The sequence below is a fragment of the Eumetopias jubatus genome, unplaced genomic scaffold, assembly GCF_037043125.1.
Source record: "Eumetopias jubatus isolate StellerSeaLion01/CBP00866 unplaced genomic scaffold, mEumJub1_p1.0 scaffold_4, whole genome shotgun sequence".
In the NCBI taxonomy this organism is placed as follows: Eukaryota; Metazoa; Chordata; class Mammalia; order Carnivora; family Otariidae; genus Eumetopias; species Eumetopias jubatus.
Genome location: NW_028274810.1, coordinates 173,418,324 through 173,445,421, shown reverse-complemented (window position 1 = coordinate 173,445,421; position 27,098 = coordinate 173,418,324). Strand labels below are relative to the sequence as shown.

The 27,098-nt window shown below is 35.7% G+C and overlaps 1 protein-coding gene across 2 annotated transcripts in view; it reads left to right on the top strand.

The window, feature by feature from the left end:
* MTFR1 (mitochondrial fission regulator 1) overlaps positions 1-27,098 on the top strand; it is a 66,697-nt gene that overhangs the window by 26,497 nt on the left and 13,102 nt on the right. For both annotated transcript variants that reach the window (XM_028112655.2, XM_088022824.1), the window contains exons 2-4: positions 3,925-4,067; positions 10,297-10,395; positions 20,840-20,955. In XM_028112655.2, the coding sequence (XP_027968456.1) occupies positions 4,002-4,067; positions 10,297-10,395; positions 20,840-20,955 (281 nt within the window). In that variant the 5' untranslated portion in view covers positions 3,925-4,001. The remainder of the gene's footprint in view (positions 1-3,924; positions 4,068-10,296; positions 10,396-20,839; positions 20,956-27,098) is intronic.

Here is a 27,098-nt window from a genome sequence, read left to right as displayed (position 1 = left end):
ATGGAGGGCTAAAGATTGAGTCAGTATTGTCAACTATCCTGCAGTTTCATAGAATAAACACACCTAAGTATTTCTCTGTGTTAGAGATAGAGTATTGCCAGCATCCTCAGAAATCCTTCTCAGGCCTCCTACCAGTCGGTACCCCTATCTCCAACAGTAAAACAAATAAAACTTGGGGGAAAAAAAATCCCTAATCTATGGTTAGCTTACTTTTAATTTTACCCATTTTGGATCTTTATATGAATGGACTTACACAGTACTCTGTTGGATGCATCATTTCTGTGAATCATCTAGCACTGGTAAATATGAAATATTTATGATTTACTAGTGCTAATGGGGCCAAAACACGGAATTCAATTTAGGGAAGGACGTGGAATAGAGAAGATGACTTTGCTAGAGTCATAGCTAAATGATAGAGAATGACTTAAGTGTCCTTGAGTCAACCCTTATAAGCAGCAGAGGCTGGTAGGTAAAGCTGTGCTTCCAAAGGAAAGGTTTTGTTTTTGTTTTTGTTTTTTAATGAGGGATTAATTTGTGTACAGCAAAATTCACTGTTTGGCAAACATTTCTTTGATGAGCATAGTCATGAAACCACCACCACCACAATACCATGTTCCTAAAACTTCCCTGTGCTCTTTTGTTAATTAACTTTTCCTTCCACCTTAGCCCCTGGTGACCACTGATCTGTTTTTTTGTCCCTTTAGTTTTGCCTTTGAGAAAGAGTTTTTTAAAAGAGGTTAGAGAAGTGACTGATTGGAACAGCTTTGATAGAAAGTGTGAGAGAATAAGCAAGCAGCTTATTTGAGAAGGCCAGCCCAGTTTCAGTTCAGGAAGGGAGGGGACTTTTAACCTTTAAGGAAGGTTTTAGAGAGCACAGTGGAGAAGCTTGGAGGAGAGGCTGGCAGTAGGAGGCTACCACCTGACTAAGTGACTGCTTTTTTGTGTTTTTCTGTTTAACAAGGACCATTTCCTTTCTTGAAATTTCTTTTTTTTTTTTTTTCTTTGATGACACTTCTCTCATTTTTCTGGTACCCTTTGGTCTTTTTCCCTAGGGGCTTTTATTTTTTTCCTGCTAGTTCCTCAAGTATTTCCTGAAGTTTCTATCCTGGCTTCTTAGTCATTCACTCTTAGATTTCATCTCCTTTATCTAAGCCTGTGCTCTCCGATCTTTAGGTCAGATTGTAAAACATCTCTTCCTGGCAGAAATAATTTTATATTTATATATTACATTTCTTTTAGAGAGAGTGTGAGCATGAGCAGTGGGGGAGGGCAGAGGGAGAGAGAATCCCAAGCAGGTTCCACACCCAGCAAGAACCCCTACGGAGGACTCGATCCCACAACCCTTAGATCATGACCTGAGCTGAAATCAAGAGTCTGACGCCCAACCGACTGAGCCACTCGGGCGCCCTGCTGTCAAAAATAATTTTAAAATATTTTTAAAAAGCTGTCCTTTTAAAAAATAAGCAAAAGACACTTTGGAGAAGATACCCAAATGCCCCCCAAACGTGTAAAGAACCCACTAGAATGGGTAAAATTTAAAAGACTGACAATATCTAGTATTGACAGAGATTGTAGAATGACTGAATCTCTTTCATTGACTTGCTTACAGGAGTGTAATTGGTACAAAAGCTTCAGAAAGATGTTAGTTTCTATTAAAGATGTAGCTATATATCTTATCTGTACAGATCTTCCTGGGCTGATGATAGAGCTATGTCCCAATAAACTCATTGTAAATTGAAGATACTGTAACTCTAAAATTCCTCTGATACACTTAATTTACTGAACATCTTAGCTCAGCCTATCTTAAATGTGCTCAGAACACATTAGCCTACAGTTGGGCAAATCATCTAACACAAAGCCTGTTTTATAGTAAAGTGTTGAATCTACTATAACGTGTTGAATTCTGTTCTAAAAGTGAAAAACAGAATGGCTGTATGGGTACAGAATGGTTGTAAGTATCAGTTGTTTGCCCTCGTGATCATGTTGCTGACTGGAAGCTGCAGTCACTGATGCTGCTGAGCATCACGTGAGAGTAGTTACCACATATCAAAAGCCCAGGAAAAGATTAAAATTCAAAATTTGAAGTATGGTTTCTACTGAATGTGTATTTGCTTTCACACCATTGTAAAGTCAAAAAATCATAAATTGAGCCATTTGTAAGTTGGGAACTGTCTGTATGTATATCGTGTAATCTGGCAGTTTTACTCCTGGGCATATACTCAAGAGAAATGAATTGTTATGTGTACATTACTGTGCTATGTACAAGAATTATTTTAGCAATTTTATTTGTAATAGATAAAAGATGGGAACAACCTAAATGTTCATGAACAGTAAATTGGGTAAGTAAATTGTGGTATAGTAATGTGGTGAACTACTACTACACAGCAACGATAAAGAACTATGATATACAAACGGTGTGGATTAATTTCCGACATTGTTAAGTGAAAGAAATCAAACACAAAAGAGTATATACAGTGGGCAAAACTCCCACCAAAAAAGTAGCTCGTAAAAGTTAGAATAGTAGTTCAATAGGGAGATTTTGGGGTTTGGGAAATGTTTTATGTCTTGATTAGGGTGGTGGTTACCCAGGTCTATACATATATAAAATTCATGAAGCTGAACAGGTAAAAGTGATAAACATTTCTGTGTAAGTTACATCACATTTTTAAAAAAAGTGATAGGTTTTCAAATCCTATGTAAAACCATCCTTTTTTCCTCCGACTAGGTTTTTTGTCCCATTATTTCCAGCTTTGACATTATTTTTGGACCTTTGCTATTTTTCTTCCCGTTAACTCTCAGAGTATACATTCTTACAAGCAATAATAGATGTTGGTAACACTATAGTATATCTATCTGTCTCACCGAAGTTCTAGTCATGACCATTTCACAGTTATCAATAAATTATATATTCCTGCCAGTGCTTAGAATTGTTACATACCTAGATATGTCATTAGGACTTTGCTCTTTTCAGTTCATGTTTCACCCAGGGTCTGATGTATTTGTGGCACCTTTTATCTCCCCGTCCCCGAGTTGTACATGAAGTTCGTAAAGTGTAGACCATAGAGTGTTTCTGGTCCTTAAAGGGATGAACTTGCATCAGAATGTGAATCAAATATGTTACTAAGTATACTGTTTTTGTTTAGCAGTTTTGTTTGTATTTAATCAAGACTGCCTTGATGAGGAAGCAGCACATTGGCAGTTTTGTTTAAACTCCTGTTTCATTGGAGACCAACACTTCCAGTAAACTGGGTTATGCTGTATGATGAGTTAACAGTTTAATTCTATCAGATGTGTCATATGTTGATGGGGAAGGAGGTGAGAGGTAGGGGTTATAGTGCCTATACTATGGAAGAACTTTTGTCTTTTTTGATCTTCTAGCATCTAAATTGCTGTACCATATTTCTGGGATTCCTTTATGATTTTTGGTGGGAGGCAGAATCTGCTTGTAACTATAGGCGGGTAGATTTGGCCAAGCAAATGCCACCAGTATGGACAGCAACTTAGGAGCCAGTGAGGCAGAAAAGTGGGAACCGGCAGACTCTTGTGTCAGGGGTGGCAGAGCAAGCAGTTGCAATGGTGTCTTCCCAGGACCAGTTCTGCCCCAGTCCTGAATGTCTTTCCTTAGCTATACATCAGGTTCTTTTAAGATTGTTACCTAGATATCTTTTCATAAAAACATTCTCTACTTAAATTAGCCACAGTGGGTTTTTATTGCTTCCAACTAAAACCCTGGCTGGAAAAAGATAGTTAAAAAAATACTGTACTGTTAGTTTATTCAAAACTGATCACAGGCAAAATTGTTTTCTCTTAAGTACACACAAAGTTTTAAAATGTTTTAGACTAGACTTTGTGAGACATGTTGCAGACAGTAAAGATTCTAAATAACAATTATTTCATTTTAGTATTTGCATTTTAAAATTTTAGTGTGCTTATTGGACCATGTGCTGCTATGTATGCCTGAAGTACTTGAAATGCAAATTTGGAGACACTTTGCCATCTAAATGCTTGGCTGGATTAAGCGCCTAATTAGGATGGTTTTTCAACAGGTTGGAGTAAGCATGCAATCGGTGAGTGCTCCAAATTAATTTTTTAAGTCCAGACATGTATATGTTTTAAGAATTTTTTCTGAGAAAGTAAAATGAATCTATACATGACCAACATTTTAAATTCAGTATGTTTATTTAAGTCATAGAAGTGAATCTTTACCTAGCATCCTAAGTATGGGAGTAACATTTTGGGTTACATTGAAAATGTACCAGTATTCATGTGACTGTTAAAAACAATGCATTTGTTAGTAGTGAAGAAAGAGAAATATATATAGAAATCATTGGATAAAATATGTTTGACTAACACTTGACAACTCTGAATGTTGTAGAACTTATTGAATGCTGTTATAACGTAGTTTATCATACGACTTTTTAAGGTAAAAGGTAAGTCATGTTTTCTGAAAATATAACAACTATGGATATGAAGAAAAGATTGGTATAATATTCTATGCCAAAGATGTTCTGATCTTGCTACTATTTGAAGTATTTTCTACTGATACATAATTTTCTTAAAGATCCAGTGTAAAGTTATTAAGAGCAGTAGTTGTGCCAGGCATGTTTTGTGGAATATTTGTTTTTCATTTTCACATTCAATATTTTGCCTTAGTAATGTGGAATTCAATTTTATTAAAGATACAGGCAGGTTACATAATTTGAATATGGGTGTATATGTATATATACATGTCTTTTTTTTGAATATGGGTATACTTTTTAATGTACTACTTTTACTCTTGTTTTTATTTTGTGTCTTTTCATGTCTTGTTAAGAGAAAGTCAAACTTTGAATCTCCCAACCCTCCAGAGTTACATCTATTTTCCTTGGAGATAAAAAGCAAAGAACCAAATGAAATTACCTTTTTTAATAGCTGCATAATTTTGAGATTATTAGCTTGAGGAGAAGCAATAGGAAAATGATTTCTGAAGTTAATAGTATTTTCATCTTTTTCACTTACATTTTTCTATGTTTTGAACTTCACTTAATGCAGCTTATACCGCCTTTCTCATTTGTTATTTACCATCATTTGGCTAGAGAGAGTAGATTAACATTTTAGTACTGACAGTAAAATAATTTCTGTTGCTTCCAGAAAAATGGGAAGCTTTTATTTATAATTCCCAAAATGTCAAGCTTTACAATTTATGATTCTTCTTTCCAATTTTAGTAAGAAATACAGTTTAAGAGAGGGGTGCCTGGCTGGCTCAGTCTGAAGAGCACGTAACTCTTGATCTCAGGGTCATGAGTTTGAGCCCCAGGTTGGGCATAGAGATTACTTAAAAAAAAACATAATAATTGAAAAAGGGGTGCATGGGTGGCTCAGTCATGAAGCGTCTGCCTTCAGCTCAGGTCATGATCCCAGGGTCCTGGGATTGAGCCCCGCATTGGGCTCCCTGCTTGGTGGGAAGCCTGTTTCTCCCTCTGCCCACTCCTCCTGCTTGTGTTCCCTTGCTGTCTCTCTCTCTGTCAAATAAATAAATAAAATCTTAAAAAAAAAAGTGTAATTTATTGAAAAGATCATAGATCCTGGATTCAAACAACTCTGGATCTGAAATTGGTCTCTGCCAGTTACTTTCTTCATCCACAAATTATAAGAAGAAATACTGTAGAGTTAGCCTGTGGATTAAATGACTGTGAAACACCTAGTACAGTGGCTTGTATGTAGTATAGTTACATTCAATAATGGTTAATTTTCTATGGTTTTGCTCTGTCATTCCCCCCCCCATCCCCGCCCCAAGTCAGGCAAATGTGACTAATACTGATTGAGACTGAAGTGCAGAAGTTTGTTTCAGGAACAGATAACACACTTTATTTAGCTTGTTCATTTAAGTAGCTTTGTTCATTTTGAGTGGTAAAATGGATGCCTTTCATCAAAAAATGGACCAGGTAACGGAGCATTAACTTACTCCCTATATTGTAATCACAATTAAGGCCCTTCCTATTAGTAGCAACTGAAAAAGATTGTTTTTTTGGTTTTTGGTTTTTTTTATGTAACATAATCATCAACTTTTTTTTTTCCTTTTCAAAGATTTTATTTATTTGACAGCACAAGCAGGGGGAGAAGCAGGCAGAGGGAGAGGGAGAAGCAGGCTCCCCACTGAGCAGGGAGCCCAATGCGGGACTCTATCCCATATCCCAAGACCCTGATATCATGATCTGAGCCGAAGGCAGACATTTACCCGCCTGAGCCACCCAGGCACCCTCATATAATCATCAACTTTAATCAGTTAACTGAAAATCTGTATAGAAATAAGTTTTCTTTTAACATAAAGCGATTTGATACTTTGGAATTATTTAGTTTCTAAGATCTCTTAGTGTGCTGCCTAAGTGTAAAAAGGTATAGTCTACCAAGATTTTACTTTTTGGTCATCTGAAAATAAAACTTCTTTGCTCCCTTTCAGTAATAAATACATATTTTCCCATTTTTCCCCATTTTTTGATAATGAACTTGATACTATGTTTGAAAGTATTCCAAGTAGAAACTACCTTCATCCTTTGTATGTTTTATCTGCTTAAAAAGAAAAAGTGCAGCTTTGAGATTAGGGTTTTGTTTTTGCCATTAGAGCAACTGTTGATGATTAGCTCTTTGTATTTTACTGTATACATCAGCACCACTGTAATAGCTGTCACTGATTGATTTACTGTATCCAATTCTTTTGCCTAAATTATGTATGTTCAGTAAAACAACACTTTGTTTTACAGGTAGAACCACAGTCAGAGCAAATATCTAGTTTGTATTAGTAATATATTTCCAGTAATACTTAAGAATTGTAACTTTGTTTTCCTTTTGTGCTTTGGATGCTAAGAGTTTAGAGTAAGGAAGAAGAGAACTGAGGGAAGTGTTGTCTTTAATTGGGGATTTTGAAATTGTTACAGAGTTTCATCTTCCTATCTGGCCCCTCTCCCCAACACACACTTTGAATTTTCCCCTGGTTCCCTTGGAGTTAAGGATTTGTATTTTGTTGTGTCTTAGACTCCTTGAAATTTTGATTAGTGGTATGGACTTTCTTCTAGAAAAATACCATATAAACACAATTTTGCACGTAATTTCAGGGATACATGGACCCCAGAATGAAGACCCTTGAATTAGTATGAAATAGCTTAACTTGAGAAAAATATATTTATTTAGAATTAAATTTGTACTTTTTCCTGCTACACGGTACCTCTGAAATAGTAATTTAGATTAAACTGGTCTATAACAGATGAATTACCACATGAAACTTGAGGACAGTCGTCATGATGAGACAGATGATGGCTTCAGATTCCAGGCTCACACTTCAGCACTTCTACAGTAGCGTTTCGCAATGTTAAAAAAGAATAAATTGCTTTCTTGTTGTCCTCCTCCTCCTTGCTGTCATCACTTTCAAACTCTGTTTCTAAATGTTATGGACTGTCATTACTAGACACAGACGTGCAAACACATGCACACATTCATTATTAGATCATTTGTCAGTAGTCATTATAAAGCAAAGCAGAGTTTTTCTGTTTAATAATAATAGTTACTTAATTATTTTCTAGGGGAATTGAATTCTTATTTCTTAACGAAATCCAGTTGTCTAGAAGTGAGTTTTCTCCCTTCCCTCTCTAACATCTGAAAAAATATTAATGACAGTTTATCTTTAGAGGAAGTCTCCCTTCTCCTGTATACCGACAAGACAACAGTTCAGCCACCAGTTAGGGTAGGAGATACACTTGGGCCTTACAGTCTCCCAGTGCACAGATGGTGACTTTTCAGTACCATCTGTTCATTATTTCTTCACAGCCATTTACAATTTCTCCCACTCCATGAGGGCTGAATAGAAAAAATAAAGTAGGACCTAGTTTTAGAGTTCCTGAAGTTAGCTGCTCTTTACCCTCTCTTTTTCCTATAGTCAGGTAAAAGTTACGATGCTTCTAAATATTCCAGTCTTTAGCTTACGTAGACCTTTCCTCATATTTCTTGGTGCTAAGTGCTGTGCAATTCACAAATAATAGAAAAACATTGTCAGTCTGCTGTGTATACTTGAAAAAAATCACATAAAGCAATCTGTTTTTACTTCCTTTAAAACTTTGTATAAGAAGCCTAAATAGTCTACTTAGTCCTTAAAAGTAAAAGCTGAATCTTTGGCCAACTTCTCTTGTAGAAGTCACCTGGTATTCTTTCCTTCTGATATTAAGCAGATGGGAAGATAATAGTTGAAACTTAGCCCTGAAGCATGCATAGCAAGGAATGCTAAAAATTGGCAGAAACATTAGTTCCTGACCTTGGCAAATCCTTTCCAAAGTTTTCTTTGTGAATTTTTTATCCTCTTCATCTCCAGTTAAGATCTTTGCATACTGGAGGGATGGGAGATTCACTTTAGATTCTGTAACTGTCACATTGTGATGCACTGTGTTCCACTACACATACATCATAGAGTTTTGACTTGTGACTGAATATGATTCAAGAGGAGAAGGAATGGTATAGGTGCTATTGCCCTGTGGGTTTCTTTTTAAAAGGTTAAGACCTATGAACATGTATAAGGTAGAGTTTGCTTAAATACTGTGTTTTAGAATTACTTGCCCATATTCTTATTTTTTCTTGGCCTTTTATGTTGAATTTGTAAAACTGTGATGCTCCCCATTTTTGTCTAGTCAGATGTTTTTCTTCTCTTGGTCCTCATGTGTTATTAACATTAGTCGTGTGATAAAGTTGTGATCATTGGTGTGAATGATTTGCATTCCTGAATTACAGGTAATTCTCTTCTAAGCTTCACAGTAGCTTTGCCTCTTAATATTCTTTGTTTAGTATTCATATTTCAAAATCGATGTCTTCTTATCTTTCTACTGACCTATTTTCCACTCTGTACCATCTTTTTAGTTTATATTTCCAAAGCAAGAGTTACAGTTTTTATTGGTTATAGTAGCCAGTGTAGGTTATAGTACTTTCTGAATTCTCCTAGGTAATAGTCATTGAAACTTGGAACATATTAATGGTGAATTATATAAAAGCTGAAGGCATATACCAGAGGTATTATATACATACCCCCCTGATCCTCACTTTGAGCCCAGCTGTTAACCTCTAATTGGATTGGGTTGCTAAAATCTAAGAAGTCAGATTACTTCTGTGCTCATTTTACAAGTTGTGCATGCTTTTAGGATGGTTTAAACATCTAATTTGGGTTATGTGTTGGAGCCACTGCTGTTTACAATAACATTTATCCCTTGTTCATACTGCATATGTTAGGGTAATTCCATTCTTTAAATTAGAATGGCCATGGAATGACTTTAAAAAGGGGTCAGTGTCTGTTGGTCAGAATACATGCCAGCTGATTTGGTATTACTTATTTAGTTTTAGGATATAATTGAATGTAAAATTTAATGAATTAAGTATAATGGTCATATCATTCTCATTCTTTTCTTTTTAAATTGCTTTTAATAGCATACCACCTCTCTGTCCAGGCTTTCAAGTGTAGCACTCAAAACAGATGGATAGTTTTTCTCTTTAAGGAAAAATCATATACTTGGGGAGAAGTTTCAAGGTACTTTATAATGATTTAACATTCTACATGTGTGGTTTTTTTTGTTCGCTTTTTGCTTTGGGGGTTTGTTTTTGCGTAAAGCATAACATAATGTCCTGTGTGTATTATGATTTCATCTGAGAAATTCTGCTAGTTAGGGTTACCACAAGTCCATTCAGTACCTTTGTATAAATTAGGAAAAAGATACCTTTACCCTGGGACAGGGCCTTACAGGAAGATGCAGTGCAACTGGATTTTGGCCCCCACTTACCTTTAACCAGACATTCTTGTGTAGCAAACAAAGTGAAGCACCCTGAATGGTACAAATTCAGATTCTGAACTTTGTACTGATGTGGGTTTGTTTTGAAAAGTGCATTATAACAAAAGTAGCTCAGAGTTTTAAAAAAATTTGTATATAAAATTTTAAAACTCAAAATACAGCAGAGGAGGTAAAAATAGTGTTTCCTTTGCAGAATAGTATGAAAACCTAATGAAAAAGCAATTTTTTACTCCAAATGTATTATTTTATAATTATTATTCTTCTGTTTTTATATAATGCCTTATATTAAACTTTATTGTGTTAATCATAACCAGCTATACATATTCTTCAACTTTTAATTGAGAAATATTAGCTCATTTCCCATAACATGTAGAGCATTCTGATTCCATAATTAACGTGTTAATATGTTGTGCAAGTAATTGTCCAGTGCTTTGTAGTAACAAACTACAAACCTTTATAACTCTTGTAATTAAACTTTTGGTTTTTCCTACTTCCTCAGGTACTTTGGTCTGGGAAGCCATATGGTTCATCTCGAAGTATCGTAAGGAAAATTGGTACTAATTTATCTCTGATCCAGTGCCCAAGAGTTCAGTTTCAGGTACTGTATTTTATATATTTTGAAATTTTATATTAATATGTGCATTAGAAATACAAATAGGCAAGACAGCTTTAAAAGTATTTTTGAACCTTTCCCTCTATTGATGCTACTGTCAGTAAAAGGCAATAAAACCATAGTAAAGTCTTTCTAATTTTACTTCCTCTGTGAAGTATTATTCAAGCTTTTTAAAGCTCTTTAAGACGCTTAATCCTTCTTAAGAATACATAGAATACATCTTTGTAGAAGCATATAATAAGCCAAGCAGTTAATTCCCAGGTGACCTTGAACATGGCCTTATGTTACTTTAGGAAGCTTCAGGTACCACCTTTGTTTTCTTCATTGTACCTTCTCCTTTGGACAGCCATTCTGTTCCCCTAGTTTATTTTTAAGATATCTCTGTGGGTTGCCTCATAAGTTGCTTTCTTCATCCTTGGTTTAAAGCTTAGCATTAATTGTAGGAACCATTGCCTTGGCAGCGACTGGCAAGTGTCAAGACAAAGAAGTAATTGTGGTTCTCTGAATGAGAGGATAGTGAAACCCTGACTTGGGAATACTTTTAAATGCACAGGTCTTAAGATTCTCTTATAGCACCAAATCAGGAGCAACTCTGTTCTTTGCTTGGAGATAAATTGTTATTTTCTGGATTTGGGCTTTGTTCCTTATTGTTATAATAGTGTTAGACGTGTTCTTGTTTTTCAGTAATTCTTTACAACAGTAATACTGCAGAATCTTTCAGTTCAACATTTAAGAATGTAAAGTTCAGATATCTGTACCAATTTTAAATAATAGATTAGCATATGCAACGTGGAAGATGTATTTAACTCATAATTCAGAAGCTCAGTAGTGTCCCTGCAAGCTTATTTGATAATTATATTTTACTCCTAAATCAGCACTCCTGGTAGATAGAGGTAAATATCTGTTCCTAAGTGGTAGAAATTAGCATTTGTTCAGGTTGATTAACAAGGTTGTCATTACTATGCTCATAATCCTGCTTGCAAATTGACTGGCAAAACCTTTGTGCATCAGTCTAGAAAGTGACAGATGGAACTTTCCAAGAAGTAATTTTTTATCAAACTATAGGCTTTAAAAAAATAGTGAAAATAAAGAAATCTGTGGTGGTGACTCAAGCACAATTTCTGAGAATTCAGTTCAGTTAGACACAAATTGCTGATTGTTTCATTTGCCAGCTTCCTTCAAATAACTACTGTGTTAATTAGGGCTTTTTAACTTTTTTCTGATTGCTCAGTTTGATTAAAATTTTCTTTTCGTCTACTTAGTATCCACTTAACCTAGTTGTAGGAGAACTTGGCGTAGTATTTGTGTTCATGTAGCTAGAGACATGGAAGGATATGAAGATAATCGAGAATTTTTTAGTAACAATCCAAATCTGCCTTGACAGTCAGTGGAGAGATTCTCTGTGTTATTAGTCACTTAAAAAGGTATGAGCAGAATTAAAACTATTAGATTTAGTGTAGGAGCTGCTTTTGAATAATGATGGATAAACATAGGAGAGAGGGGTAAGGTAAGAGAAAGATTGGTGACCTACTTGAGAATGTAATGGAAGATGGAAGACATTTGTTTATAGTGAGATTTTTATTTCCAGATGATTTTACAGCATACTGGGTCTTTTCAAATTCAAGATCAGTATTTTTTTAAATATTTTATTTATTTGCCAGAGAGAGAGAGAGCGAGCATGTGCATAAGCAGTGGGAGCGGCAGGCAGAGGGAGAAGCAGGCTCCCTGCTGAGCAGGGAACCCAATTTGGGACTTGATCCCAGCACTCTGGGATCATGACCTGAGCTGAAGGCAGATGCTCAACCCACTGAGCCACCCAGGCATCCCCGAGATCAATATTAAAATGAATGTTTTATCTGCTAGGTAGATATTTTAAATCTGCTGTATCTTCTATTATATTTTAACTACATCTATCAGTAAAGTAAGAAATGTGGAATTTTTAAAAACATGCAATTTAGAGTAATGAAGTTGAAAATGCATTTTTGCTATTTTTCTGGCTCATTTAGGGATTTGATTGATATGGAATGTATTTGGACTCTCTAAGGAGTCCAACATTAGAAAATTGTATAGAAAGTCTGGAACTAGGGAACCACAGTTGGACCCAGGGAGAGTAGACACCATTTATGGGGCCATATTCAGGAGACAAAAATAAAAATGGCTTAAACTTGCAAATAGGACATTCGTGAGTCATTTCAGAAGCAGGAGTTAGGTAGTCAAAACCAGTCCCTCCAGTGTTCTAGGTAATATCAGTCTTTTAGAGGATTTATCTGAAACTTGGCGTTTTGTATTCTTTACTTCCTATATTCCTGTTGGCTTTAGCTTCCATTTCTTTTCTGCTGCCCACACTTATAGCCAACACCTCGACTCTGTCACCCTCAAAACAATTTTACCTCTGAAATCTTAAGCTTCAGTATGGTTCCTTCTAGATCACACCATCTTTTCACTGTCATCCACTGATCCAATAATGATAGGCAAGATGGGCCCATTACTTATTGTTGTGAGGGTTAGACAAAATAATCTATGTAAAGCCCTGAGTATAATAACTGGTACATAATTAGTGTATAATATAAGTGTGCTAGTGATTCTGTTGTTGTTATTGCCACCTTACATTTGAATAGCAAATTAACTTAGTTGCTATTCAAGTAATTCAACTCCCTGATTTTACAAATTGGATTTATAGAATCAGAAACCAGAACACAGACCAAAACATTTATTTACACCTTCATCCAGTTAATGGACCCAATGAATACTGGGCTAGGAATAAAATAAAGTAATAAGTGTAAAAAAGCATGTAAAAGCACTCAGTGGTTCTTCGCTGTGTTATTTGAAAAAGACATGCCTATAACCCCATAGCTTGTTTCTATACTTTGTGAGTGCTAGAAATGAGTTGGCTACTTTACACTTAAAATGGGATCTCTAGACCCTTCATATTTACTTTTTTTCAATTAAGTTTTTTATTTTAATTCCAGTATAGTTAACCATACAGCGTTATATTAGTTTCAGGTATACAATATAGTGATGCAAAAATTCTGTACAATACTCAGTGCTCATCATGGTAAGTATAGTCTTTAATCCCCATCACCTACTTCACTCATGCCCCCTCCCACCTCCTCTCTGGTACCCATCAGTTTGTTCTCTATAGTTAAAAATCTCTTTCTTGGGTTGTCTCTTTTTTTCCCCCCTTTGCTCGTTTGTTTTGTTTCCTAAATTCCACATGAGTGAGGTCATATAGTATTTATCTTTCTGTGACTTATTTCACTTAACATTGTACTCTCTAGCTCCATCCATGTCTTGGCAAATGGCAAGATTTCATTCTTTTTTTTTATGGTTGAGTTATACTCCATTGCATGTGTGTGTGTGTGTGTGTGTGTGAGAGAGAGAGAGAGAGAGAGAGATCTTCTTTATCCCTTCATCTGTTGATGGCCACTTGGGCTGCTTCCATAATTTGGCTATTGTAAATAATGCTGCTATAAACATCAGGGTGCATGTATGCTGTTGAATTAGTGATTTTGTATTTTGGGGGGTAAGTACCTAGTAATGTGATTTCTTGATTGTAGGGTAGTTCTATTTTTTAACTTTTGAAGAACCTCCATACTGGTTTCCAGAGTGGCTGCACGAGTTTGCATTCTCACCAACAGTGCACGAGGGTTCCTTTTCTCCACATCCTTGCTATCATTTGTTTCTTGTGTTTTGATTTTAGCCATTCTGACAGGTAAGAGGTGATATCTCATTATAGTTTTGATTTGCATTTCCCTCATGATGAGTGATGCTGAACATCTTTGCATGTGTTTGTTGGCTATTTGCATGTCTTCTTTGGAGAACTATCTGTCCATGTCTTCTGCCCATTTTTAAACAGATTATTTGTTTTTTGGATTTTGAGTTGTATCAATTCTTTATATATTTTGGATACTAACCCTTTATCGAATATGTGATTTGCAAATATTTTCTCCCATTCAGTAGGTTGCCTTTTAGTTTTGTCTGTGCAGAATCTTTTTATTTTGATGTAGAGTAGACCCTTCAGATTTACTTTAATTGAAAAAAAATAAACTTTCCTTGGCCCTTTTACACCTTTTAGATATGTACATCTCAACCTTTAGTCACAATTACATACTTCTGGCCATAAACTTTTTTTGTATTTGAATATTATGGCCCCCTTGGAGGTAGGAACCCAGATTAAGACAAACTGAGGGAGTGGGTTCTTGTTTTTCTCCTAGTACTTATTCCAGTTTCACAGAACCAAAAGAAAATTCAGATCATGGAGGAACTTGCAAAAGCAGGGAGCTCTGGGAAATTGGGAGGAATGGGGTGCAGAGGTTTTAATTTGCTGTGGTTCTCAACACTGCATGCATATTTAAATCACCAGGAACTTTAAAAAATATATATACATGTGCAGGCCCCGTCTTGCCGGGTAGTTTTTATATGCCCGCCCTCCTTGTGAAAACAGAGCTTTTAAAAAATACAGGTCCTGCTCAGGGCTCACTAAATCTGAATTTCATACATTTGTTTTTTTTACCTCTTGAGGAGCTTCTTATGCAGCTGAGGTTAAAGGCTTCAGGCACAGATTGTATTTAAGTAATTTGCTAAAGTTTTCCTTAAGGCAGTAACATAGTTATCCACTGGCAGTTATAAAAGTAATCACAAAGCACTTTGGGGATGCATTTTTATAAATTTTAAATTGTATGAGTTAAAAAAAGAACAGAAAGCAGCTTATTGGGGTGATACAGACTACACTTGAAAAACTTAAGGCAAAAAGAAAAAAAAATGTGATCTTGAGTATTACCAGAAAAAGTGGGGTGGGCCACTTGGCAGTGGGGTATAAAAGTTTTACTTCCAGCTTTCTAACTGGCAGACCTCTGGGGAATTTAACCTGGGCTACCTTTTTTCCTTGTGGAAATCCTGCCCTGGCCTGATTTTCTTAGATTGCTAGGAGTTGTTGTTGAAACTGGTGGTGGAGGGACTGTTCTGTAACCAAATAGGTAATGAATGGAATTCTTACTTAGGTTCACATACCATGGTGAAATCTGGAAGTAAAATAGCTACTTGTCAGCCCATTTTTATTTAGCAAATAAACTTGAAATCTGTATGTTGTTCTATGGGCTTTTGATTAGTGATGGACCAAAAAGATGTGATCTCTACCCTTATTGGGATATGATTCAGTGGGAGAGATATTTAATAAGTAAATATTCTAATAAGCATATAATTACAATTTGTACTCAGTGCTATGAAGGAAAAAGTAGTATAGCATGGGGGAGGATAATAATGGTGGTCTGTCTGGGAAGGCCCATCCAGAGGAATGATAGGTAAAGATTAGAAAGAGCCAGTCTGCTTAGCTGGGGAGAGGGATGGAGTGGGATGAAGAGAGAATATGTGTAGAGCTTCTAAAGCAAGATAGAAGTACTGTTTGAGGAACTAGGAGAAGGACCTGTCAGGAACTGGTGTGGTGGGACTTTGTATGGTATAGTGGTCTTTGGTGTCTGAGGCATCTGAAGGTTAAGTACCTGGATTAATTCTAAAAATAACTGTTAAACTTAATTTTTTTCAGTTACTCTTTGATATTCTGGAATATGCTAGCATGTGATATCAAACTATGTGATGTTCATTTCTTGGTTATTTTTAGCTCTAAAATGGCTATTAAGAATAATGAAATTCAGATACAATGTTATGTATTATAAATTTGGTAGTCTGGCTCAGTGATTTGAAGCCTAACTCTGTAAATAGTAATGAATGTGATGTTTTATTCATTCTCAGTAATTGACGATTTCTTTCTTTGAGAAAGAGAGAGAGAGCGCTCACGCATGCACGTGAGGGGGGTGGGGAGGAGCAGAGGTGGGGAGAGAGAGAGAATCCTAAGCAGGCTCCATGCTCAGGGCAGAGCCCAAGAAGGGGCTTGATCTCACAGCCCTGAGATCATGATTTGAGCAGAAATCAAGAGTTGGATGCTTAACCAAGTGAGTCATACAGGGGTCCTGCAGTAATTGACTTCTTAAAGACTACTTTCTCCATGGGGATCCTGTTACTTACCTTCTTGGGCTATTTTGACAGACACGTATCTCTCCCTTTGTCTCTCTGGTCTCTCTCCTGTCCCTGTACCCCCTCACCTTCTCTTCCTACTCTCCCCCATTCTAAGCATCATGAATAGAAAGCTTTAATAAATGCTCAGTTTTTATTTTAGTTCGTTTTTTGAGAAAGTGAGATAGCATGAACGGGGGTAGGGGGGCTAGGGAGGGGCAGTGGGAGAGGGAGAGAGAAAATCTTAAGCAGGCTCCACACTAAGCATGGAGTCCGGTGAAGGGCTTGATTTCACCACCCTGAGATCATGATCTGAGCCGAAATCAAGAGTCAGAGAGGCTTAACCGACTGAGCTACCCAGGTGCCCCTGAATGCTCAGTTTTTAAAAAATGACCATACTAAGAAACATGAGTGACTGAGTCTTGGCTAGAATACTGGATTTAGTGTTGTTTACACAGGTATACTGCTTGGCTTACTGTATGTCACTATTGAAATACAGAAATTTCGCTTTCAGTTTTTCTTATTATGGCAGGAATTGGTAGAAAAAATTATTAAATCTGTGAGTAAAAGCTAGAGATTATTTTGCTGTGCTGCTTTTAAGAATACATGTTTTGCATTGGGCTATAAACAAATGCTGATAAAATAGACTTGAGTCTATTTACTATTACACCCTTTTTGGCAAGAAACTGAGAGAATCATGGTTCCTAATAACAGTGTGTTTATTTTTTGAAAAGTCATATTAGGACAAAGTTCTAATACTTTATTCTAGGTATTTTAACTTTTATGCAAGCTTTGTGTTTTTCATGCATTTTATTAAATCAGTCAATTTTCTTGGTACAGTTTTACATTATCAGAATATTTAAAATTATCTAAAGTTACTGTAGTAAAATTCTTGAAATGTAACTGAATTTTGGATAATTTAAATTGTATCAGATGTTGAATTAAACTTCTTAAAATCGGTAAAAATACAATGCTACTACTGGATTTTTTGCTCTGGATGAAATGTTTTTCATACTTTCTGAAAGGAATTTGGATACTTACAAATCTATAAGCACTAATTTTACTTTTAAATTTTGTAATGCCCTTAACTTTGAAAAAATTTTTTTTCTATTCTCTTCATTGTATTTCTTTCCCCCCCCCACTAACAATAGCTATGGTAGGACAGGACCTTGCTGGAACTTTCAGTAAGTTGGCTTTGTCTTTTTCAAACTTCCCTTAAGTCATCCATGCATGTCAGTAGTGGCATCTAAATCGTACTTCCAACAATTCCATGCCATCAGCCCCCTTGCTTGCACTGATGTCACCTTAACTGTCCTTGCCATTCCATGCTTGTTGTTCAGTGCACAGTTCAGCAGCAACTGAAATGCCTTAAAAAAAAGACTAGTGTTATTTTTCACTTTTATTTTGTCTTTTGGATGAGTTTGGTTTCCTCAGGGACTTATTTAGGCTTTTTTTTTTTTAATGGCATAAATCACTGTTATGTAGATACATTATATCTACGTTAGATGACTAACAAAGATGACTTTTTTTTTAAGATTTTATTTATTTGTTTGAGACAGAGAGAATGAGAGATAGAGAGCACGAGAGGGAAGAGGGTCAGAGGGAGAAGCAGACTCCCTGCTGAGCAGGGAGCCCGATGTGGGACTCGATCCCGGGACTCCAGGATCATGACCTGAGCCGAAGGCAGTGGCTTAACCAGCTGAGCCACCCAGGTGCCCCGATGACTTTGTTTTGTGGGGCAGGATGTCCATTAGAAATGATACAGATATGATCAGTTCTGGAATTGGTTCTTGACAGTATTATAACGTTTTCATCTCATTGAGCACATGTTATAGACATGGTATTATTTCAGTGATTACATATAATCATTTCTTAGTAAGATTATAAACTAAATCCATGGAAAATTTTGGTGTGTGTTTTTAAGTTTATGCAGAAAGCAACATTTCATGTTTTATATGGGAAGTATTACATATGTAAAATTAAGATACATTGTTTAATCTTTATGTTATAAAATACTCTGAAAAGCTGTCACAAAATGGGTTAACTTTTATATTTTTAAGTATTTTTAGGAAGGTATCATTTTGCTTCCTTTTATAAACAGAAATATCTAGGAAGAAAATTGCAATTTTTGTAACTTGGGGGAAAGGAAGAAATCTTGAGGTCAAAACTTAATTTTTATGTTTTAATATACCTCACTTACTACAAACTAGAACTGTATTGCAATAAGATTTTATTTTCTAGAATAGTTACAATCAGATTGATCTTCATAAACTCTAGCACCTTAGGAAGGTACCATTCAGGTTTTACTTTTTTGATCTTTCACTTTCACAAAACAGCCCATTAAATACCGTATCTTCTGGGAGCTTCTATGGGACTTAGGGGCCTTTTGTTTAAGGATCTCCATGTAACCTACTTGGAATCTCCCTATTAAAATGTTATGGGAATATTAATACATATTCTGTTTTCAGTAATGGATGGGAATAATATTACCAGATTTCTCTGGCTCTTGAGAGGAGATGTGATGCCCAGTTATGTTAAGTTATATAAAATACCTATTGACCGAGTATCTGTGTGTTTATTGACTGACTTGGATAAGTTTCTGAAATGTAAGGGGGAGAAGTAGAAAAGTCTTTTTGATTTCTCTTTGATCATATCCCTTGACAGTGTACTTCCTGAAGTGCTTACTTTTTTTTTCCTTGTGGCTGCAGTTATTCCACTACATGCTTTAAAACATTTGTATTTTGAAAGGCTTTTCACCTTAATTCCATTATTAGTTTTTGTTTTTTTGTGTTTGCCCAGGATTCGATTCTTAAATATTTACCCTTTTAAAGCTTACCCTTTCCCTGTTGCCTGTACCCTTGTCCTCCCCAAAAGCCATAATTTAAGGCATTTTAAATACTTGATATTCTTAGTATGTTATTAAAATGTCAGTTTTCTAATGCTACTTTATTAAGTTGACAATGTTAGGTAATTATATCAGAATTGGTGCACATACCAGCAGCCAGTATGTTCAATTAAAATTTTATTCATAATATTAAAGACATTTTGAATTTTTAACTGTTTCATTATTAATGTGTTTGCAAGGTATATTTGACATGTGAGGAAAAAGCATTACGTTTAAGTGTAGCTTCCAAAAGTTTGATCTGGCAATGATAGTATTAAAGAAGATTCAAACAAAGCACGGGTTACAGCAGAACCTTTTTTTTTTTTTTTTTTAAGATTTTATTTGTTTGAGAGAGAACATGAGCATGAACCAGGGGAAGGGACAGAGGAAGAGGGAAAAGCAGACTCCCTGCTAGGCCAACAGCGCTCCATCCCAGGACCATGGGATCATGACCTGAGCCAAAGACAGACACTCTTAACTGACTGAGCCACCCAGGCGCCCCTAGAACCTTTTTGATAAATACATTAATAAGTAAATCTCTTTGGCCTTTTTTAACTTTTTTCTTCAATTAAAAAGTCTGTATTTTCTCATTTATGTAAAGCTCACTGTTACTAATTTTTAGGAAGTATTAATCTGGTAACTTCATTTTAAAATTATTATATTCATTGGCCATCTGGCTCTGAGGCATTACAAATTTAATTCAATTAAATTATCTTTCCTTTTTTTAAAGTAAATTTTAGAACTTTCATGCCTTTCCATTGTATTTCAGAATATTCTGTTTATTTATGTGGTTAAGGTTAGCTAGAGAATTCTATTCTGCTATTAGTATTTTTTGTTCTTTATAGTTAATACTTTTATTTAAAAATCATGATTTAAGGATTTTTATTTTTTTGAAGATTTTATTTATTTATTTATTTGAGAGAGAGCATGAGCAGGGGGGAGAGGCAGAGGGAGAGGGAGAAGCAGATTCCCCGCTCAGGACCCTGGGATCATGACCCATGCTGAAGGCAGATGCCTAACCGAATGAGCCATCCAGGCGCCCCAATTTAAGGATTTTTAAAAAAATGTATTTTCAGCATTTTAATAGCATATCTATATAATGCCCATTTTTAAATTTAATACCCATTTTAAAGTAGTCCCAGGTTTAGCACAGATTGGTCACTTGTTATTGTTACTATACTTTTTTTTTAACTAAATCTCTTCAGAAAAGTTGATTTTTAATGCTTAAATTATAAAAATTTTCATAACGTTTTAGGATAAACAAGTTTTTACGTGCTTGTTTGTTGGCTTGTACTTAAAGCCAGTCTCATTTGATCTGTAAAATAAAAATTGAATAAAGTTAAATTATAATTCAGAGATTGTCATACATTCCTAGGCAACAGTGTGACATAACTAATGGTCCCTTTTGTGGGGACCTTCAATGTCTTAGAAACTGTCTGTGTGGTTGTAACACCAGAGCTGATGATTTTCCTTTAGGTGATTAAATAAGTTTTATTCTAACATCTTGGTGCCAAAGAATTTCCTTATAACTTACAGCTTATCAGCCCTACAACAGAATGGAGCCCAAGCCATCCAGGAGAGGATGCAGTGGTGTCTTTTGCTGATGTTGGATGGGTAGCCAAAGAAGAAGGAGAGTGTTCAACAAGACGGAGGTTAGTCTGGAAGGCTATCAGAACTGGGATGCAGTATTTATTTACAGAAGATGATATATTTGCAGTATTACCTATATCTCTGGTAACTAAGCCAGTTATTTTTCTCAAATAGTCTTATTTTCTGTTCATTTTAAAGATTCAGATAGTATTTTATAAAGTTCCTAGAGACATATAACTGTATCTTAAGTCCTTATGAATCATAGAATTGCCTGCCCTTCAGAAGTTTAATATGAAACTAAAAGGAACTATCATAAATATGTGATAATAGTTTTATTGGGGTAGAGGAACCTGTGAGTCATTAGGGAATTGGTGTAATTACTGGAGAATGCTTTCCAAAAGTTGTGTCAAGATGAGTTTTGTTTCAAAGGACATAATGTGTAAGAGTTAGATGCTTCCATTTATTTGAAAGAGCCTGAATAAATTACTGACTATACTTCAGTCTAATAAACAGTCATGCAGCATATTCAACTCTTCATTCTTATTAGGCCTCAAAGATATGGAGATAAAACAAGACACTGATTTCCAGGAATATTTCTTGTGCTAGAGGAGATTAAAAAGGAATTCAGTACTCTAAAGTTACTAGGTAAATATAGAAGGCCACTGTGGGATGAGAGAGGTTTGGCAAGGCTTCTCGAGGAGAGGATACTAAAGCTGAGGAAGGACAACCAGCAGAGGTAGGAGAGTTTCATGGAAGGGAGTAAACTAATGATCAGTGTCAAATACTAGGCTAGGTAAATAAAAAAACAAGCAAGTTTCAATTTTGTTTTGCAGTTGGAAGATTATCATTGACTTTAGCAAGTGTAATTTCATTTGAGTGGTATTAGCTGGATAAAATAAGAATCAAGTAATCCAAGAGCAAAGAAGGAATTTGATTTGAATGACAAGTAGAAGCGATGACATAGCAGTAGATGAACACAGACCAGGTATTGCACGATTAGCAGGTAAAGAGCGTTTCTTTTTAAAGATGTTCATTTTATTTTTTTAGTAAACTTTTTATTTTGAGATAATAATAGATTTCATATACAGTGGTAAGAAACGATACAGATACATTTCCTGTACTCTTTACCCAGTTTTTTCCAGTGGCAACATCCAGCAAAACTGGTAGAGTATCACAGGCAGGATGTTGACATGGATAAAAGTCAAGATGCAGAACATTTTTGTATCCCAGTTCTCCCTCATAGCCACACCCACTAACCTTCCCTCTCCAGCCCCTCCTTAATCTATGGTAGCCACTTAACCTGTGCTCCATTTTCATACTTTTGTCATTTCAAGAATGTTATATAAATTGAATCATATAGTATGCAACCTTTTGGGACAGGCTTTTTTCACCAAGCATAATTCTCTAGTGATTTGTCCAGATTGTTATATATATATATATCAGTAGTCTTTTTTCCTTTTTAGGGCTGAGTAGTATTCCTTGGTATGGGTGGACCATAGTTTGTTTAACCATGCACCAGTTGATGGACACCTGGATTGATTCCAATTTTTGGCTGTTATGAATGAAGTTGCTATGAACATTTGTGGACTGGATTTTGAGTGAACATAAATTTTTATTTCTCTGGGATGAATGCCTGGGAGTGCAGTTGGTGGGTCTTCTCAGTCAGGAGATAGTTGCATGTTTATGTTTTAAGAAACTACAGACTGTTTTCCAGAGTGGCTATACCCTTTTACATTCCTACTAGTAATGTATGGCTTATCCAGATGCATCCTCATCAATCTTTGCTGTTGTCATTCTTTTTTCTTGCCAATCTAGTAGTTGTGTAGTTACGAAGTTGTGTACTTCATTGTGGTTTTCATCTGTGTTTCCTTAATGGCTCATGGTGTTGAACATCTTTTCAAGAGCTTATTTGCCATCTTTATTATCCTTTTGGATAAAGTGTTCTCTTCATGTCTTGTGCCCATTTTTTAATTGGAGTTTTTTTCAAGAGTTCTTGATGTATTTTAGATATGAGTCCTTGTCCGGTATGTAGTTTGTAAACCTTTTTCTCACATATAATGGGACAAGTGAAAGTTTGTCTTTTCATCTTTTTAACAGTCTTTCACAAAGCAAAAGCTTTTAATTTTGCTAATGTCCAGTTTACCAATTTTTTTTCTTTTATGGATCATGCTTTTGCTGTCAGTGTAAGAACTCTGGGCCTAGTGTGAGAGACTGCAGGTTTTCTCTCTCTCTTTCTCTCTGTTTTAAATCTGTCCTTTAATTATTAGATCAACCAAAAGAACGAGGAGGAGTGGTGGGAAATTTTCCCTCCCAGACACCACCTTCTTTACAGCACAGGCCATTACACAGTATAAATGTAAACTACCATAAAGAATATTTATTTCCTGTGGAAAGTTACTTTCCTTTTGAGTTCAGATTGCAAGTTAGGTTAAGACATATGAAAAGAAACAAAATGTTAGCTTATTGAGAGAAACAATCTATTTCCACTGCTTTTGGCAAATCATAAACAAGGTCTGAATTAAAGAATTATGTGTTTGAAAAAATTATGAAGATGGTAAATTGATGTTTCCGTTTCTTTTTTTTTTTTCTTTCCTGTCAAATCTTCACTGCTTAAAGACAAACTACTTCATTTCTACAGAGGAATGCCATGAACTTTTAAGACAGGCGCTGTCACACTTTTGTGAACGATCAGAGTAAAAAAGGACATTGTCATGAGAGAAAAATAGACAACCAGAGAACTTCCAAGGCATTTAGCTACTCTGCTGTCTTCAATTCGTGTTTTTATATATTCAGTGATATAAAAAAAAAGCAGAGCATGGAGCCTAGGGTGATACAAGAAAACAGGCACATTATAATGACAGGGTGAAGGGACAAAGATTCCACCGTCACAGAGAACCTCACATTGCTTGATTTCAATTTAAGGGGTTACTTAAATTCATGGCCTTTTGGAAATGTAATGATATGTCGTGGTTCATCAGAACTTGTCGGCCCCAAGTTGTGCTAATCAACTTTTTTTTTTTTTTAAGATTTTATTTATTAGAGCACAAGTGGGGTGAGGGGCAGAGGGAGAGGCAGGCTCCCTGAGGCAGGCTCCCCGCTGAGCAGGGAGCCTGATATGGGACTTGATTCCAGGACCCTGGGACCATGACCTGAGCTGAAGGCAGACGCTTAACCGACTGAGCCACCCAGGCGCCCCAGCAATCAACTTTTCAATGTCCAACCATTTAATGCTTGAAGAATCCTGAAATAGCCATTCTCTCCTCATGACTGTCCCTAGGAACTGGCAGCAATCCAAAACTTTTCTTTCTGTCCTTGGGCTCAGCGTGCCCCCTCCGGGGAGTTTGATGGCATATGTCAAGCTTTTGATATTTTCCCGATTCTTCTTTTGTTCTGGTAACCTGTCTAGGTATCCCTGTCTTACAATGGAAGAAATCCCCACGGACTTGTCTTATGGCTTGAACTGGTCCATTTTGTGTGATTTCTTTCATTATCTGTTTCATTGGAGGAGACTGTGTGGAGCAGAACATTGGTATATCCTGTCTGATTTCTCAGTGTTGTTGGGACATGGCTTTTTTTTTTTTTTTTTAATTTTATAGTTTTGTTTTACATTTAAGTCTGGGATCCTTTGTCTGGTTTTGGTGTCAAGGTAATACTAGCTTCATAAAATGAATTGGACAGTGCTTCTCTATATTCTGAAGAGATGTATAGAACTGGTGTTAATTGTTCTTTAAATATTTTGTAGTTTTCTCCAGTGAAATCATCTGGGCCTGGAGATTTGTTTTTGGGGTGTTTTAAAATTAGAATTCAGGTACGCCTGGGTGGCTCAGTCGGTTAAGCGGCTGCCTTCGGCCTGGGTTGTGATCCCAGGGTCCTGGGCTCCTTGCTCAGCAGGGAGCCTGCGTCTCCCTCTCTCTCCCTCTGCTTGTGCTCTTTCTGTCAAATAAATAAAATCTTTAAAAAAATTAAAATTTATAAATTCATTTTTCTTAAAGTTACAGGACTATTCTATCAGTTTCATGTTGGATGAAATGTAGTAGTTTGTGCTTCTCAGGGAATTGGTCCATTTCATTTAAGTGGTCAAATGTATGTGTGTAGTATTATCTGTAGCATTTCCTTATCTAGTTGACGTTTACAAGGTCTGTATTTGTATCCCCGGTTTCATTCCTGATATTAGTAGTTTGTACCTTCTCTTTTTTTGACTTGTCAATTCTATTAATCTTTTCAAAGAATCAGTTCTCTTTTTGTTGATTTTTCTGTTTTCAATTTTATTGATTGCTCCTATTTTCTTCTGGTTGTTTGAGTTTATTTTGCTCTTTTCTAGGTTTTTAAAGTGGGAACTTAAATTTTGAGACTTATCCCTTTTTTCTAATACAGTAGTCCCCCTTGTCTGCAGTTTCACTTTCCACAGTTTGTTACCCACAGTCAACTGCGGTCCAGAAGCAGATGATCCTCCTCTGACATATTGTCAGAAGGTCAGTGGTAGCTTAATTCTACAATAATTCTACATTCACCTCACTTCATCTCATGTAGACATTTTGTCATCTGTCATCACAAGAAGGGTGAGTACAGTACAATAAGACATTTTGAGAGAGATCACATTCATGTAACTTTTGTTACAGTAGATTGTTATAATTGTTCTATTTTATTATTAGTTATTGTTAATCTCTCACTGTGCCTACTTTATTAAACTTTATCATAGGTATATACGTATAGGCAGGAACATAGTATATATAGCATTCAGTATTCTCCAAAGTTTCAGGCTTCTATGGGGGTCTTGGAACGTATTTTTCCATGGATAATGGGAGACTACTGTAAAACCATTTTAGTGCTATAAATTCCCCCTTCAACATTGCTTTAGCTGCACCCAACTTTCAATATATTGTATTTTTAAAGAAATCCAGCTCACTGTATTTTTTTTTTTTAATTTCCCTTGAGACATCTTCTTTGACCTATGGATTATGTCGAAGTTTGTTCAGTTTCCAAATGTTTGGAAATTTTGCTGTTATTCCATTATTTAGTTCTAGTTTGATTCTGTTGTGGCCAGAGAACACATGCTATATATTTCCATTCTTTTAAATGTGTTGAATTTTTTATTTTAATCGTCCCAGATATGGACCATTTTTGTTTATATTCTGTGGTTACTTGAAAAAAATGTGTATTGTGCATGGAATACCCCCGTTGTTGAATTTTTCTCTATCCTTCCTGATTGTCTAACAGTTGTTGCAAAGGGGATGTTGAGATCCAACTATATTTGTGGGTTTGTGTATTTCTCCTTTCTGTTTTTTAACAGTTTTTGCTTTTTATATTTTGAAGTCTGTTTGGTGCATACACATTAGAAATGCTATGTCTTATAATTTCACTATTATTTAATGTCCCTCTCTGTTCCAGATCGTTTTCTTTTTCTGTTTGTATACTTTCACCCTGCCTATGTCATTACATTTGAAGTGAGTTTCTTGTAGACAGCATACTGTTGGGTCATAATTTTTTAATCCACTCTGCCAATCTTTTAATTGGTGTATATATAAACCATTTACATATATATATGTAATTTTAGTTATGTTAGAGTTTAAGTCTACTCTTTTTCTCTTCTACTCTCTTTTTTCTACTTTTCTGTGGGGTACTTAAACATTTTTTTGGAATCCCTTTGTGATTTATCTATGTTTTTGAGTGTCTCTCCTTGTAAAGTTCTTTTGGTGGTTGATCTAAGTATTACATTGTATATACCTAAACTTAAAACATTCTACTGGTATTGTCATTTTACCAGTTAATCTTCTCCTTTATGTCCCTATACCCTCCTCTGTTTATAACTTTCTTAAAAATTTTCTGTGCAGACATTTAGAATCACATCAGACAGTATATTTCCTTCAACCATCAAACATAATTTAGAAAATGTAATTTAGAAAGAGGAGAAAATAAGTCTACTTACATTTTTGCTGTGTTTTTCTTTTTACCTGATGCAGTATCTCCTTTTACTGCTTTCTTTCTGTTTAGAGAACTCCTTCAGCCATTCTTTTAGGTTAGGTGTGCTTGCTCTAAATGTTTTTCGTTTTTTTTTTCTTTCATTTGAGAATTCTTGATTTCCCCAATTTTGAGGGATGTATTTGCTGGATATGAGGTTATGAGTTCATAGGTATTTTCTTTTAGCACTTGAAAAATGTGCCAGTTTCTTCAAGCCTCCATGGTTTCAGATGAGAAACCGTCTGTC